The sequence below is a fragment of the Pristiophorus japonicus genome, chromosome 16 (assembly GCF_044704955.1).
Source record: "Pristiophorus japonicus isolate sPriJap1 chromosome 16, sPriJap1.hap1, whole genome shotgun sequence".
Taxonomy (NCBI): Eukaryota; Metazoa; Chordata; class Chondrichthyes; family Pristiophoridae; genus Pristiophorus; species Pristiophorus japonicus.
Window position 1 is genome coordinate 36,148,874 of NC_091992.1, and position 15,029 is coordinate 36,163,902.

Below are 15,029 nucleotides of genomic sequence, written 5' to 3' on the forward strand. Positions count from 1 at the left end.
GCCTGCCTTGTACGTTGCGATTTGAAAACAACATTACTTTGTTCACAGTACTTGTAGCAGCACTCGTGTGCTGAGAGATTTGCTTAATATTGTCACTGGTGGCAATGAACGCCTGGGCTATCGCTATGGCTTTACTCAAGGTTGGGGTCCCTCCAGTCAAAATTTTATGAAGTATCACTTCATGGCCAATGCCAAGTACGAAAAAGTCTCTGAGCATGTGCTTCAAATGTCCTTCAAATTCGGAATGTCCTGCATGACGTCTTAGCTGAGCGACATAACCCGCCACTTCCTGGCTTGCAGACCTTTTGTAGGTGTGGAACCAGTACCTCACCATCAGAACGCTTTCCTTCGGGTTCAGAAGCTCTCAGACCAGTGTGCACAAATCATCATATGATTTCTCTGTGGGTTTCGCTGGAGCAAGCAGATTTTTCATGAGGCCTTACGTTGGTGCCCCACAGACGGTGAGGAGAATCGCCCTTCGTTTGGCAGCGTTCGCTTCTCCTTCCAGCTCGTTGACCACGAAGTATTGGTTGAGTCGCTCCACAAAGGTTTCCCAATCATCTCCCTCCGACAATTTCAACAGGATGCCCACTGTTCTCTACATCGTTGGGTTCGTCATCTGTATCTCGTCACCAGTTGTTATGTATGAATAAAGAGTCTGACTGGCTACTGTGAGCTCAAAGTAAAGTATGACCGTAGTCTTTTATTGCAGGTCGCCAGAGTGCCTCTCCAGCCTGTGAGGCCTCCTTAAATGCCTGTGTTCCCAATGGATTGTGGGATCCCTTGGTACTCCAGGGGATGAGCCCTCTGGTGGCTACACAAGGTATATACAGGTTTACATATATAACAGAAATGATGGAGCACAGGGAGTGAGCAGGGGTCAGCAATGGAGCACAGGGAATGGGCAGGGGTGAGGGGTCATTGATGTAGCACAGGAAGTGGGCAGGAGTCAGTGATGTAGCACAGGGAGTGGGCAGGGGTCAGTGATGGAGCACAGGGAGTGGGCAGGGGTCAGTGATGGAGCACAGGGAGTGGGCAGGGGTCAGCAATGGAGCACAGGGAGTGGGCAGGGGTCAGTGATGGAGCACAGGGAGTGGGCAGGGGTCAGCGATGGAGCGCAGGGAGTGGGCAGGGGTGAGGGGTCAGTGATGTAGCACAGGAACTGGGCAGGGGTCAGTGATGGAGCACAGGGAGTGGCAGGGAGCAGACCAAGGTTTGTGGTGTAGTACAGAAACTTGGGGAGAGTGGACTGAGGTTGCTGACGTTCCACAGACAGTGCAAGGAAATGGGTCTGAGGCTATTGCACAAAGAACAAAGGTTGGGGGAGGGAGGTGGGGGGAAGTCTTCTTAGCAGAGACTGTTACACAAAGAAAGAAGTGTGTTCCTTTTATAAATGTTCGAGCTGCATGGTGCTGCCTGAGAATTGTAATCTCCCACGTTGGAGGTGGACTCCTGTGGATCCACATTTTGTTTGTTTACATGAGGGCCTTTACGTCAGGTCTCTGAATAAGAAAGCACAGATTTTCCGCTGAGTATTATTTTGACGCTGGCAGGAGGCCATTTAAAATAATGGAGTCACTGTAGTTAAAATATCACTGTTAAGAAAAGCTTGGCTGCAGTCAGCTGGCCAGTGGGGATTGTGAGATATGGCAGGGGGAGAAGAATCCAGAATATTCAAGGGCCCTGCGGGGTGCATCGTGCTGTCTGTGGAAGGTGATGTTAATAGGTAATTTTGAGATTGCTTTCTGAACACCTTTTGTGCTTGCTATGTGGTGGATGTTATCTTTACGACAGAATGTGTGGTGGGGTGAGGAACAGCTTTGATGGCTGTATCTCCGGAAGGCAATTTCTCTCTCTTGTTTTATTTTAGTGGAACCTATTTGAGGCAGCAATGGAAACTGGGGAGGTAGGTTTTTGCAACATGTGACTAGCAAAAAAATAGAAAATAGTCAAAATGGTTAATTGGGAAGGAGAAAAATGCAGTCATCTTCTGTGAGAAGAAAAAAATTGTCGATAGCTTTGATGTGTTAAAAATAAACTTACCTTCAGAGACGGGGTTTTTAATCTAAAAATAAGTAATATTTAATTTTTCTATGTTTTAAAATTCTTACGCTGGTAAAAGTAGGCTATATGCCTCTTTTTACCAGGCGTAAGAATTTGAAGGACAATCACTGGGCAAGAGTTGGGCCCACCAATGTCCTTCTCCCGGGGATGATGATGATGATGCATGCGATTTGTCAAAAGACATTTTGACAGATCGCAAAAGCCGCTTCTCGGTCCATGCGCATTGCACGCCGAGAACCGGCATTTGCGAGGTCTCTTCGGGTGTGAGTGCACATCGTATGCACCCGGAGAGACTGCAATTTTCTGGCCAATTTAGATAACAAACATGACAGATGCAAAAAATGTTACTGTAAAGTGCGGTATTTTAACTTAGACAAAAGTTAAACTAGTGTTTAGCTCAAAGTCTTGAATACTATTGCATGGAGGCCAATCACTACATTTCCATGATAAAAGGTGATCTCGAGACTCCAGGCCCAGACTCTTCCATTCTTTCATCTGAAGGAACATTGGTTGCATTGAAAAGACTTAAGGGGAGAGAGGGGGATAAAAAACAAGAAATGCCTTCAGGAGAGATGACTTTTACTATATGCAGTTGCTTCAGTGCATTTACTATGGAGCTTTTCATCCTGGCGTGAAACGTGGCTGAAATGTTCAATCAGCTGAAACTCCCCACAGAGTTCATTCTGTCAGACCTGCGAGAGCGAGAGCCTGCTGAATGTGTTTGTTAAATGGAGAAAGTAGGGGTCTGATGATGGCTCTCCACAGGGATTGGAGATGGTACAGGACTTCAAAGCCTGCAGACATCCAGATCTGGGAGGTCCTTTTTTTTCAGGTCAAAACCCACAGGCTCTGGGGGTAGTTGGTGGATGGGAGGGGGGTTGGGGGGAGGAGGGAGGTGGTTCTGATTGTATTTCACAGAGATTGGACAAGTAACGACTTGTTTCCTCTGCAGTAACGGCCCCTTGGAGGGAGCCGTAAGTAGAGATTTTAGCCTGTAGAGGAATACGGAAACAGTACCAAGTTGAAGCAGGCATTTACAGAACGTTTTAACCTTTCGTTCACCAGTGTATTTGCTGACTGTTTTGCAAAACATTGCTTTCTTTATGAAGGCAAGGCTTGTGAACTAGGGAGAAAACCGTTGAGGAATATTTACCAATTAATGGCTTTCTGTATAAAGTAAATATTTGTCGGGTGCCGAAATAAGGAATTCCCCATTTTTGTGCAGAAATTTCTGGATCAGCATAAATCTTGACCTTTTTTCCTGTTCCTGAAAATTCTTGTGGAACCAAGAGTTTTTACAGTAACATAGGAAAACAAAAGTCAGATTTCTTAAACTGAGCCTCCTTCACCTGAACTCCTGAACAAGCTGAGCACCGATTCTATAACTCTTGGGATAATCTTGAATTGAAGTATATCACAAGATCTGGGCGCAGTAAAGCTTACAAGTACTTCGGTGCCTTTGGAATCTTGACATCTGAAGATGCTTCCCCCTTGTCCTAAAGCAAAAGTGAGATTATGAACCATTAGTAATTGTGTTTTGATTGTATTGAAAGATGTTTAAATCTGCACTGAACTGAACTGGAGCCAATCTAAAATATAGTGCAAGTCCCCATAGGGGCTGCAGCCTAATTTGTACTGAGATTTGGGTTATCTGAACCCAGCCACGCTGCACAAAACTAATTAACTGTAACATTATTTAATGGGGCATGTCTATTTTCTAGCTCCCTAACGTTTTTATCTAAAAGCTGCAAGTTATGCATTGCTCCAACAAACATCCACACATGTGGCCTGGCTCAGTTTGCAATACCTGCGACCTAACTGATCCCTCCTCTCATTGATCTTCATGGGATTTTGCTGCGTGCAAAGTGGTTGCTGTATTTGCCCATATAACAGCAGTTAATGCACTTCAAAATAATTCAGTATAGGCGAAGTGCTTTGTGGATGCTGTAAATTTAAGCTGTTCTTGCCGGCAGGGCATACTTTCATTTTTTTTTTAAATGAAGCTACTCCATAGTTCATTTAATCCTAATAGAAAATTCTCTCTTATAGTTTCGTTTTGAGGATTATAATGAAAAATCAGGAGGCTCAAAAATGTCATTAGCAATTATCAGAAGAACATTTCAGAACAGAACACAGATTTGTGAATTGTTTTTCCAATTGCGAGTTCTTGAAACAATATATTTTTTTAAATGGCCTCAGATTCAACCAGTCAGCCGCCATCTTCAATGAGTTACTTTTGTGTGCAACAAGAATCTCAGGAGCTGAATGTTTGTCAGCAGAGATTTATTTCCTCCCAGCCAGTAATCCCTGTTGACGTTGCTCCTTTTAAAAGCATTCTGGAGGGAAAAACAGTGAAATAACTGCATTAGATTTCAGTGACTGCTTCTTGGAGGCATTTTTCGAATCTCCTCACAGGACACATGTTGGTCTCTATCAGACTCTCTGTCTGTCAGCTGCACTGACCTCTTGACTCGAACATGAAATCAGTTGAGTGTAGCATGAGGCTGTTTATACTTCTGATAGGTTCGGAACCAAAGGAACGGCTGGTAGATATCTTCCATACAGCCCAACTTTTTTCAGGCTGAGCGGTCCAATTTCCACTACTACTTGTGTTTTTGTCCAGTCTCCTCCTGTTATCTCCTTTCTTTTCTTGAAGACACTGATCACTGGTACAACGCTTGATTGGCAGCCCATCCACCAACTTAAATATTCACTCCCTTCACCACCGGCGTACCGTGGCTGCAGTTTGCGCTCTCTACAGCATGCGCTGCAGGAACTCGCCAGGGCTTCTTTGGCAGCACCTCCCAAACCCCTCACCTCTACCACCAAGAAGGATAAGGGCAGCCGGTGCATGGGAACACCATCACCTCCACGTTCCCCTCCAAGTCACTCACCATCCCGACTTGGACATTTATCATCTTTCCTTCATCGTCGCTGGGTCAAAATCCTGGAGCTCCCTCCCGAACAGCACTTTGGGAGTACCTTCACCATACGGACTGCAGCGGTTAAAGAAGGCGGCTGGCTCACCACCACCACCTCAAGATAATGAATGTCGGCCTCATCAGTGACGCCCATATCCTGACAATTATTTTGAAAAAACACCATTCAAATAATGGTTGAGTAACTGGATTGAGCAGTTCCTCACTGATATAGTTCTATCGGGCATATTTTACCATGCCAAGCAGTCAGTAGCTCAATTATCGACGTGCACAGAATTGATCAAATATTAAGGATTTTATAATAAAATAGTCTCAGAAATGGGGTCTTGTGTAAAATGCAGTCTTCTGAAGATATTACTAAGTGTATTTTCAAAATAATGCTGGTATTAAAAGGAATGCTGGCTCGTGGCCTCAATATTTAGCCCCTGGGGTGGGGGATTTAAAGAGTTAACGTGCCACGTGTGCGCCTACCATGGTTTAGGGCTTCCGGGTGTCCTGCCATGGAGAGCAACACTTCATTAACATATTTAAATCGGGAAGTGCAATTCGGAGCCTGATATAAAATTCACTGCTGCTGCACAGGTTTCCCAGGGGTCGGGAAACTCGACGGTGAAAGGCAGGCTGGAGGGTAAGTGCCTCTTTCAGCACTCCTTGTGGGCAGGACTGCTCCTCCTCAGGCCCCTCGAGTAAGCCTTCGGCCCCCTCCTGATGGCAGGCCTATCCCCTCTTACCCCCACCAGCCCATCTCGTGGGCCTCTACAACTCCCCCCCCGCCCCAATCGCGGGCCTCACCTGCGCCCCGTATATATTGGGGCCAATATGTCTGTCAATGCACAATTAACACTCGAGTATTTTGCTTTAAAAGAGCATAACAAATCGTTTTAAAGTAAATCTTAAAAGAGCTTGCATCAGAAAACATTGCATAGATGCTCTAAATGAACAATCTAGTTTAATTCAAATGCTGATTACTGGGCCAAAATTTATTTGAGTGGGTTTACATGTAGGTTCGAAAGAAATATTTCACAAAATCATTCCCTAACTTCTAATTGATTTGTTTGCAATTATACCATTACATTTATTTTGGCATGAAAGTTAATTTTAAAAACATGATTTCTAGATATATCAATAATCCAAAGATGAGGTGGATAGTGTAGATCGCTAATTTTAAAAATAAAACATTGATTTCATGAAAAGTTGCCCGAAATATGAGATGTATTTTCAGACTGTATGGATTTCCCAGACTAATCAGCTAGCGATGGCTGTCCGATAATTTGTGCTTTTCAGATTTCCCGTGGCTGTGGACTTAGAATAGATTTGAAAATCAAAACATCAATTTTTTTCTTGAGCTTCAGAATTGTGCAGTCATTTCTTGTCCTTTTCCTCGCTTCTAAATGGCGGGTTGTATGTTTCCAAGCGTTTCCTCCATGTCCCGAGAAAAATGGAATCCCATTTGAAAGGAATCAGTTGTAACGCATTCCATGTTACTTTCACAGAGCTTGTTCCTTGTGCTCTTGATGGCCAGGGGTTGCTCTAGAACAGTCAGGAGGGGGAATCTTGCCTTGATCCGTTCATCCATCACCACTGTGCTCAGTGACATACATTGGCTCCCAGTCCGGCAACACCTCAATTTTAACATTCTCATCCTTATTTTCTAATCCCTCCATGACCTCACCCCTCCCTCTCTCTGTAACCTCCTCCAGCCCTACAACTCTCCCGAGATCTCTGTACTCCTCCAATTCTGGCCTCTTGTGCATCCCCGAATTTCATCGCTCTGCCATTGACGGCCGTGCCTTTAGCTGCCTGGGCCTGAAGCTCTGGAATTCTCTCCATAGATCTCCCAGCCTCTTTATTTCACCTCTTTTAAGCTCCTTAAAACCTAACTCTTTGACTCAACTTTTTGTCACCTGTTCTGATATTTGTTTATGTGGCTCAGTGGCAAACGTTTTTCAGAATACCCTCCTGTGAACCACTTTGGGAGGTTTTACTGCAATAATGGTGCTATATACAAGTTGTTGTTGTTTGTCTCCAGCTTAAGGAAAGGACACTGAAGCCAATTGTGGCATCCTCACTGTAGCCTCAGCTGAGGTCAGCACACTCAACACACACCAGGGGACCTTCTCAGTGTCTCTTGATCAGGTTTTGTTTGTCCTTTTTAAATCTTAAGGCCACTCACCATATTGCATCTTCTACATCGCAGTCTGGCTGAAATTGTGAACTTGCTATGTAATGGAAATTGCAAATGTAAACTTGCATCTTGGGGTTGTTTTCTCTTTGAGAAGATACAATGTTTCTGCCAAAGTATCCCATTTGAGAGGAGCCAATATGCTTCAGAGCAGAACAGAAACCAATTAAATCAACTGTCAATAATGCATATTATTCATTTGTAACTCTAAAGGAAATCATTAATCCTCCTGTAGTAATGAACTAATAACGAGTTCTCAATCCTCCCTTTCATACAAAGGGTGGTCGAAATTTGGAATCTCTCCTCCAAAAGGCTGTGGATGCTGGGGGCCAATTGGAGCTTTCAAGACTGAGATCGATAGATTTTTGTTAGGTAACAGTATCAAGGGATATGGAGCAGAAGCAGACAAATGGGGGCTGAAATTCATCGTCCCCGAAGGGACGGCTACCACAGGGTGTGGGTGGCCGATCGGAAAAAATCACAGTCGGTTGATTTTCCCTCCCCGAGCCATATTCAGCTCGGGGCGGATTTGAGCGGTGCGCACTTCTGCCGGAAACGGCGGGATGAAGCCGCTGTAAAGGTAACTTTCCAGCGGTGACTCTGCAGCGTGCGGGTCGCTGAAAAGCGACAAGGACAGAGATTTTCAGCTGCAAAAAGGTAAGACTTTTCCCAGCAGTGCCCCCGCGAGGTATTCGATGCGGTGCCCTTTAGTAGGGAAATAGTTTTATTAATTTTAGTGTTTTTATTTCAGATTTCAGCATCCACTGTATTTATCTTTTCATACAGTTTTATTAATTATTAGTGTTGTTATATCATCATTATAGGGCAGTCCCTCGAAATCGAGGAAGACTTGCTTCCACTCTAGAAGTGAGTTCTTAGGTGACTGTACAGTCTCATACGGGAATCACAGTCTCTGTCACAGGTGGGACAGACAGTGGTTGAAGGAAAGGGTGGGTGGGGCGTCTGGTTTGCTGCACTTTCCTTTTTATATGAGATTACATCATCCACTGTATTTATCTTTTCAGGCAGTTTTCTTAATTGTTTTGGCTCCATTCAACCTGCTGAGTGCTGCTCAGAGGTTTGCACATACTTTTGTACAACTTTCAGGTCTGACTCTTTAGTGGAGGCCTGTGGGCTGCAGAGACCTGCTTGGCAGGGTTCACCCTGAGGATGGGAGGAGGGTTTGGGAGGGCGACACCTGGTACACCTGCTCAGAAGCCGGGCAGCACGCAGGAGAAGGTGTCGCCTTCAGCACCGTGCGGAGAGACATAGGACAAGCAAGGCAGCAGCCATGATTTGTTCATTCTGCGCCAGACCATTGTGCCCGCCGACTTGACCGGCCCGAATCAGGATTGTGATTGGCTGCTTGGGGACAAGGGATATCCTGTGTCCGCTTGGCTGCTTAATCCACTGTGGAACCCCAGGACAGCGCCAGAGCATGCATACAATGACGCTCATTGTGTCACCAGGTGTATCATTGAGCAGTGCATAGGCATCCTTAAGCAGAGGTTCCGATGCCTGAACTGCTCTGGTTGGCACCTTGCAGTACTCTCCTCATGGACTCCATAATCACCGTGGTCTGCTTCATGTTGCACAATCTGGACATCATGAGGGGACAACCCTTGGAGGTCGAGCCAGCAGTACCACCTGAGGAGGAGGAGGTGCAGGAGGAAGAGGAGGATCCCCGTCGCCCCAGAACTAGGAGGTGTTAACCCATCGCCACCCTGGAAGGGCCGGGTACAGATTGGCTAGCACCTTCCTGGGAGGGTGCGTCCTCACATATATGGAGATGCCTGACGCCTTCCCTGCAATCTCCCTCCGTGCATTATATACTGGCGGTCTGCCAGGTCTCCCCACGCCAGGAAACAGTATTCTTCTTCTGTCCTCCACACTGTCCATCAGTGTCTCCAGCTCCGTATCAGCGAACTCGTTGGTTCACCTTGCACCTCTTACATCAGCCATCTTTCCAGACTCCTTCCAAACTCCTTCCCCCGCCCCCTCAGAGCCTTACTGCAAACCCTGGCCTTTTAGCAGCTGGCTCATTAGAAACCCTTACCTGCATGCTGAATTTCTCTGTGGTGATAACGCTCAAATTTTTCAGCCACACCGCTGAAAAATCCACTTTGGAATGGTTCATTAGCACTGGAACCCATTTGTTCATCTTTGGAGCTGAATATGGAATATAGCCACAAAAAGGTGGGGGGGAGCAACAGCTTTCCAGCAGTACTGAGTCTCGGGCCCATGGAGTTGAGGTGCAGATCAGTCACGATCCAACTGAATGGTGGAGCAGGCTTAAATGGCCTACTCCTGTTCCTAATGTTCCTATATTCCTTATCCACTTCACTCACTTCATACATGAATGGGGGACCACACAAGGTTTAAAGTAGATGTGACTGGAAAGCCTCGGATTCAATGCTGGAGCAAACGATGAGCTGCTATCGTTGGCCTCCTGATGTGAGGAAGGGAAAAAGTAAACGAGATCAAACTCCTAGGGCTAGAAATTCGGTCGAAAACAGTATTTTTTCGGCAAAATTACCATTTTCGCTTCGCTACCGTTGGTAGGCCGGATATTCGGCCTTTAATTTGCACAGCGGTAAAAATTGGCGTTGCACGAGGATTTGCGACACAAACCGCAAATTTCAGCAACTTTAATCCGAGGCCGATACCGCTGCGAGAGAGGCTTTGGGAGTGGGGGGGGGGGGGAAATAGGAAAAAACAATATTCACAAAACCCTTATCTACTAAATCGCTGAAAAAGAATTAAAAAATAAAAACTTTAACTTACCTTTTTTTCAGGTCTTCATACTTGACACTGTTGGCAGGGCTGGACCGCAGGTTTTGCCCTGTCGATATTCTGGGCGCCGAATACGGGTGCCGGCAAGAGCCACATTTCGGGCGAAAACGCTATTTCAGGTCTTGCACGGCGGCACACCTCTCCCCAGCGGTACGTGGAAAGTGCCACCGCAAAACGTCACCGAATTTCCCGCTGGCTGTTTTTTCCCCAAATGTAGTGAAATATCGGCAAAAACCCGGTCGCAGAATCGGCGACTTACTGGCCTCTAATCTCTTCAGGCTTGGGCTCAGCTGTGATGCCCACCATGAGAAATAACCGTCTGTCGCTCACTGTCTAGTGTCACACAAAACGAATGGTCATTTGGATGAGGTACCATAAGGCTGCTGTTGCACATGTAATCACAGGGCTGTGCTAACGCGGCCCTTTAGTACAGCCAGAGAGGGCCAGCTGCTTGTAGCTTCAAATTCTGAGTACAATAACTCCTATTTACACAAACTGCTGACCTGATAATGAACCCAGGGCACCAACCCTTGCTAAGAAGTGTGCTCGAGCCGATGCTAGGCAGGGACAGGATCAACCTGCTGTAATCCCCTTCCCTTGGTTGAATTAACCGTTGACACTTTATAAAAAAAAAGGTTAGGGGTGAATATCACCCACTTGGTCAAAGTAGCAGAGGGAGACAGGCACCCATAGAACCATTGACCAGCAGGAATTCAACACCTTCAGGAGGGAAAATGGCAGCAGAAAATACGACGTTAAGATTAAGATGATTGCACACAACACAAAAAAGAGCTGCATTATCAGGTAGTTACACAAGCACCAGAATAATCTGCACGGTTTGGTACTTGGCACAGACTCCATTGAAGGGTTGACAGCAATGACATTTTGATTTGAGTGCGATGGTACTGTGCAAAACCAAGACATCGATGAAATTAAGCATTGTGTCAGTGAGTAGCAGTTCTATTAGACTTTCTCTGTTTATAAAAAAAAAGGAACCAGATTTATATTGCCACCCAGTCAATTGTGTATGTAATTGAACACTATTCACAACAGCTTTAATATTCTTTTAGCCTTAACCTTCAGACGCCATTCTAACTTCCTGTTAAGCTGACGCGAGTCCAATAATTAGCATGTGAGTTTTAGTTTGAGCTGCGTCGAGCTATCTCATTCCCTGCCTCAGTCTTTCATGTAAGGACATGCACGGGGGTGGTGGTCACCCCTGTTTTCTCTCTTTCATACATTCTGACTGACAGATTAATTTATGCCGGGTTACGTGTTTCAGGAGTAAAAAAAAACGAGGGCGCTGTCAGATTTGCTTGTTGGAAAATTAGATTAAATGCCGTTTGTCATTTGCAAAGGATTGCAGTGTTCAAGCGATAAGGTTACATTTAATGAGAGGAAAGAGTCTCCTTGCAGGGGATGATGATTTTCTTGTGTCAGGCGGGTGCTTTATCACAGAACCTGATACTGCTGCACCCTGGCAGCTGCTGATAATGGATGATCAAGAACACTGTACCACTTCACTCGCCGCACTGCTCTAAGTGACAACTTATCGCCCATTTGAACTGCAGGGACCGGGAAATAATTAGCAGCTAACATGTGTCTTGCAAGTGGCAGCATATCATCCCGCTGCCTAGTTCTTCCCCTGTTCCTGCCCTCCTGCTAGGGCAGCTCGCTCTTAGCCTCACAGAATGCTCTGCTTCCCAGGATCGAGTTTCCCGCATGAATGCAATGATTTCTGCAGGTGGCACGAGGAAGCGATGGACCCAGAGCTGTAGGGATGGTGGGACAGGGAGCTTGAGCTCCGATGTAAAGTCTTGTTTAAAATAAAACTAAGCAGCTGGAAGTCCCTGTCCCTCACGATTAGCGTTCAGAATGTCCGTCATTTAAAAATAGGTGCAATATTTTACTGAGGAACTGAGAGACCACCGAGGAATCTTGAGTTTATCATTTATTTTGAGCATCGTTATAGTTTAATATTCTAACTCAATTACTATTTTTGAAATTTTTTATCATTTCGAGTTTTCAATCAGTTGTGTCTTTTGAACCATTTGGAATTGAGAAATCTTGAGTTTCTTTGTAAAAAGGTGCAAAGGGAGCACAGTTGATGCTAATGAGGTGATCCCGTGGCATTGAGTTAGGTTAAAGGTTTAAGTTGGATGGCTGAGGTGGGGGCGCAGGGGAGGGGGTGAAACAAAAAACTGAAGTCTGTGTAGACATGTCTTGCCACTTGCTTTGTGACGTTCATGCATAAAGTATCTGCAGCCGATTACAACTCAAAATAAGTAGGGTTTTTAAAAAAAAGAACAGATTTTCTTTTTGTAACAATGTGAGATAGAGGAAGTGGTTATGTCTGTGCCAAATAAGATAGAAAATGGTGGAGCTTGCATCTCCAGTGTGGAATATTAAGCTGGATGATGAGGTTTCCCAAGCCCAGAATGTTACAAGTTTGTGGAGCTATCTAGTCAAACAGAAATGGCGTTGGCAAAGTACAAACTGCAATTGTTAGTTAAAAACCTGCAACAAAATTATATTTGTTACACTCCATATTTGGCTCTTGGTTTTCAGCATGCTGTTTAGAGATGTACCTGTAAGATTATCTTAAGGTGCAACCTTCAAATGCAGTTTAAAAAAAATACTCTGGCTCTATCTTGTGGAGGGTTGAAGTAACTACAGAGAGAAATTCTGCCATAAATGTTCTCTAGAACTGTAATGTTTCAAAATTATTTTTTAATGAAAATATAACTTTCTTTTTTGTTCTCCTCCAGGTTTCGGATGCCACTTCGGAGAAACTTTTCAACACTACCACAAGTAAAGGTAGGCCCTCGTCAGTTGTCTCCTGAACAGGCCAACTGACCTTAAGCCGTATGCGAAAATGGCACTTTTAAGCTGCTAATTGCAGAGAAAAGGATTCAGATTTGAGTATTCCCATTTTGGTTTGCAGCCAGTATAGAAGAGGGCAGCCAGTGAATCAGCATTCCTACTTCATTGCTGGTAACTAGGGTGAAGGACTCTCAAGTTGCAGAAGCAAAGGATGATTGATGAACAAAAGGCCTTTCCTCTTGCCCCTGCTTTCCTTCTGGGTTTGAATGTATTTCCCACATTCTCATCTTTGTTTACTCATACAGTTTGATTTGTGGCATCCATTTAGTTGTGAATAGCCATGCTTGACAGAGATTCTTTATCCTTCTGCAGTTTTTTGAGGTGATTTAGTTCCTGTGAAAGGATTAAGGTTTCTTTGTGTGGCCTTAAATCAACAGCAGCTTTTTATTAAAAAAAACATTGCCAGGAAACACAACACAAATAGTCCTTTGGTATATTCCCCTCTGCCCTTATTTCCATGAAAATAACCTTTTTTTCCTCTTCATGAGTGTTTTCCTCATGGCATATGTTAATTTGTGTTGTCAGTGTGAGTAACAAGAGATAAATGTAAATGCAGATGTTGGGAGTTGGGCTCTTGGTATTTTTATTGGGGGGGGGGGGCGAGATTAACAAACACACAGCAACTGTTTTGTTCTTGGGAACTTGTATTCATTCTCCTAAGCCTTGAAGAAATCCCATTTGAAAGGAGTCTTATTGTAAAGAAATAATCTAAATATTTGCTTCAAGGCAGGTGCATGGGGCAACAATATTTTTGTCATTTTCTAAGATGTACACAGTGTTTAAACTTTATTTCTTGCTAATGTCAGGAATGCTTTCTTGAATTGGCTACTGTTCGTTTAAAAGTGTTTATACCTAACTGGTTTCAAATTGTCAGACATCTGGGATTCCATGCAGATGTGTATGAAATATATTATATTGAAGCACTCACTTTGAAATGCTTGAGTGAAAAAAATACTTAATTTCACAAATGAGTGCAGTTGACCTGAATTCCGAGTTAGACTATGTGGAACTAATTATATAATATTTTATTGTGCATTCATTGCTGTTTTACAACTCTCCATTTTTATAATTACCTAATTCCTTTGAGTTTCACTGTGCCCAGTATTGAAAATATATCCAGTCGGGAACCAAAAGAGGACAATATTTACAAGTTGAAGTTTTGTACCTGGGTCCTTCTCCACTCAGGGTGATGCTACCTGAATAATTGCTTGTACCCGCTCCACACCCTTCATTGTTACAATGCGAAGTTAATAGAAATGGGAATCTCAATCCAAGTTCTATATTAGCTCAGTAATTCATCGTCTCTGCTGAATTACTGCAGCAGCTCATTCCATGGCTGCCCTCTGGAGCTTTGTCCGAGTGAAAGTTCATGCGTGGGCCTGAACAGGGAGTGTCAGTAGGCTATATTCAGCTGCAGGGAACACCTCAGCCAATCCAGTGACTCCATTAGGTCTCCATTGAGTCAGAACGCTGTAGGTTCAAGTCCTACTCTGGAGACTTGACCATAAAATCTAGGCTGACACTCCAACTGAGGGAGTGCTGCACTGTCAGGGGTGCCGTCGTTCGATGTGACGTTAATCCGAGGCGTCGCTAGCCCTCTCGTAAAAGATCCCATGGCACTATTTCGAAGAAGCACAGGGGAGTTCTCCCCGGTGTTCTAGCCAATGTTTATCCCTCAACCAACATCACTACTACAGATTACCTGGTCATTATCACATTGCTGTTTGTGGAACCTTGCTATCTGCAAATTGGCTGCCATGTTTCCTACATTACAACAGCGACTATATTCCAAAAGTACTTCATTGACGATAAAGCACTTTGGTATGTCCTGAGGTCGTGAAAGACGCTATATAAATGCAAATCTTTCCTTTTACTCGATGGATATCTACAAGTTCATTCTTTCAGCAGGGGTCACTGGATGGCTAATCATGAATGGGAATTCTGGGTTGTTCTATTACACCTAGCTGAGAACACGTAAGCTAATTGTTGTATCCTCGCACTGCCCTGGCTGAGCTCAATTAGCTTAGCGCAGTACCTGTACAAGATAACAATTAGGACTTTCCTGCTCTGTATAAATCAGTGTGACTTGTTACTACACATAAACCACACTTGCCAACAGAGCTTTTGGGGGACCTTTGAAACTGCCAACAAATATCGCACCACCAAGG

The 15,029-nt window shown here is 44.5% G+C and overlaps 1 protein-coding gene across 2 annotated transcripts in view; it reads left to right on the forward strand.

Annotated features, from left to right (window-relative positions):
- Positions 1–15,029, forward strand: part of auts2a (activator of transcription and developmental regulator AUTS2 a) — a 1,264,571-nt gene that overhangs the window by 1,088,823 nt on the left and 160,719 nt on the right. Inside the window, exon 6 of one of the 2 annotated variants that reach the window (XM_070857211.1) lies at positions 12,747–12,795. In XM_070857211.1, the coding sequence (XP_070713312.1) occupies positions 12,747–12,795 (49 nt within the window). The remainder of the gene's footprint in view (positions 1–12,746; positions 12,796–15,029) is intronic. The other variant, XM_070857212.1, reaches the window with a different exon arrangement.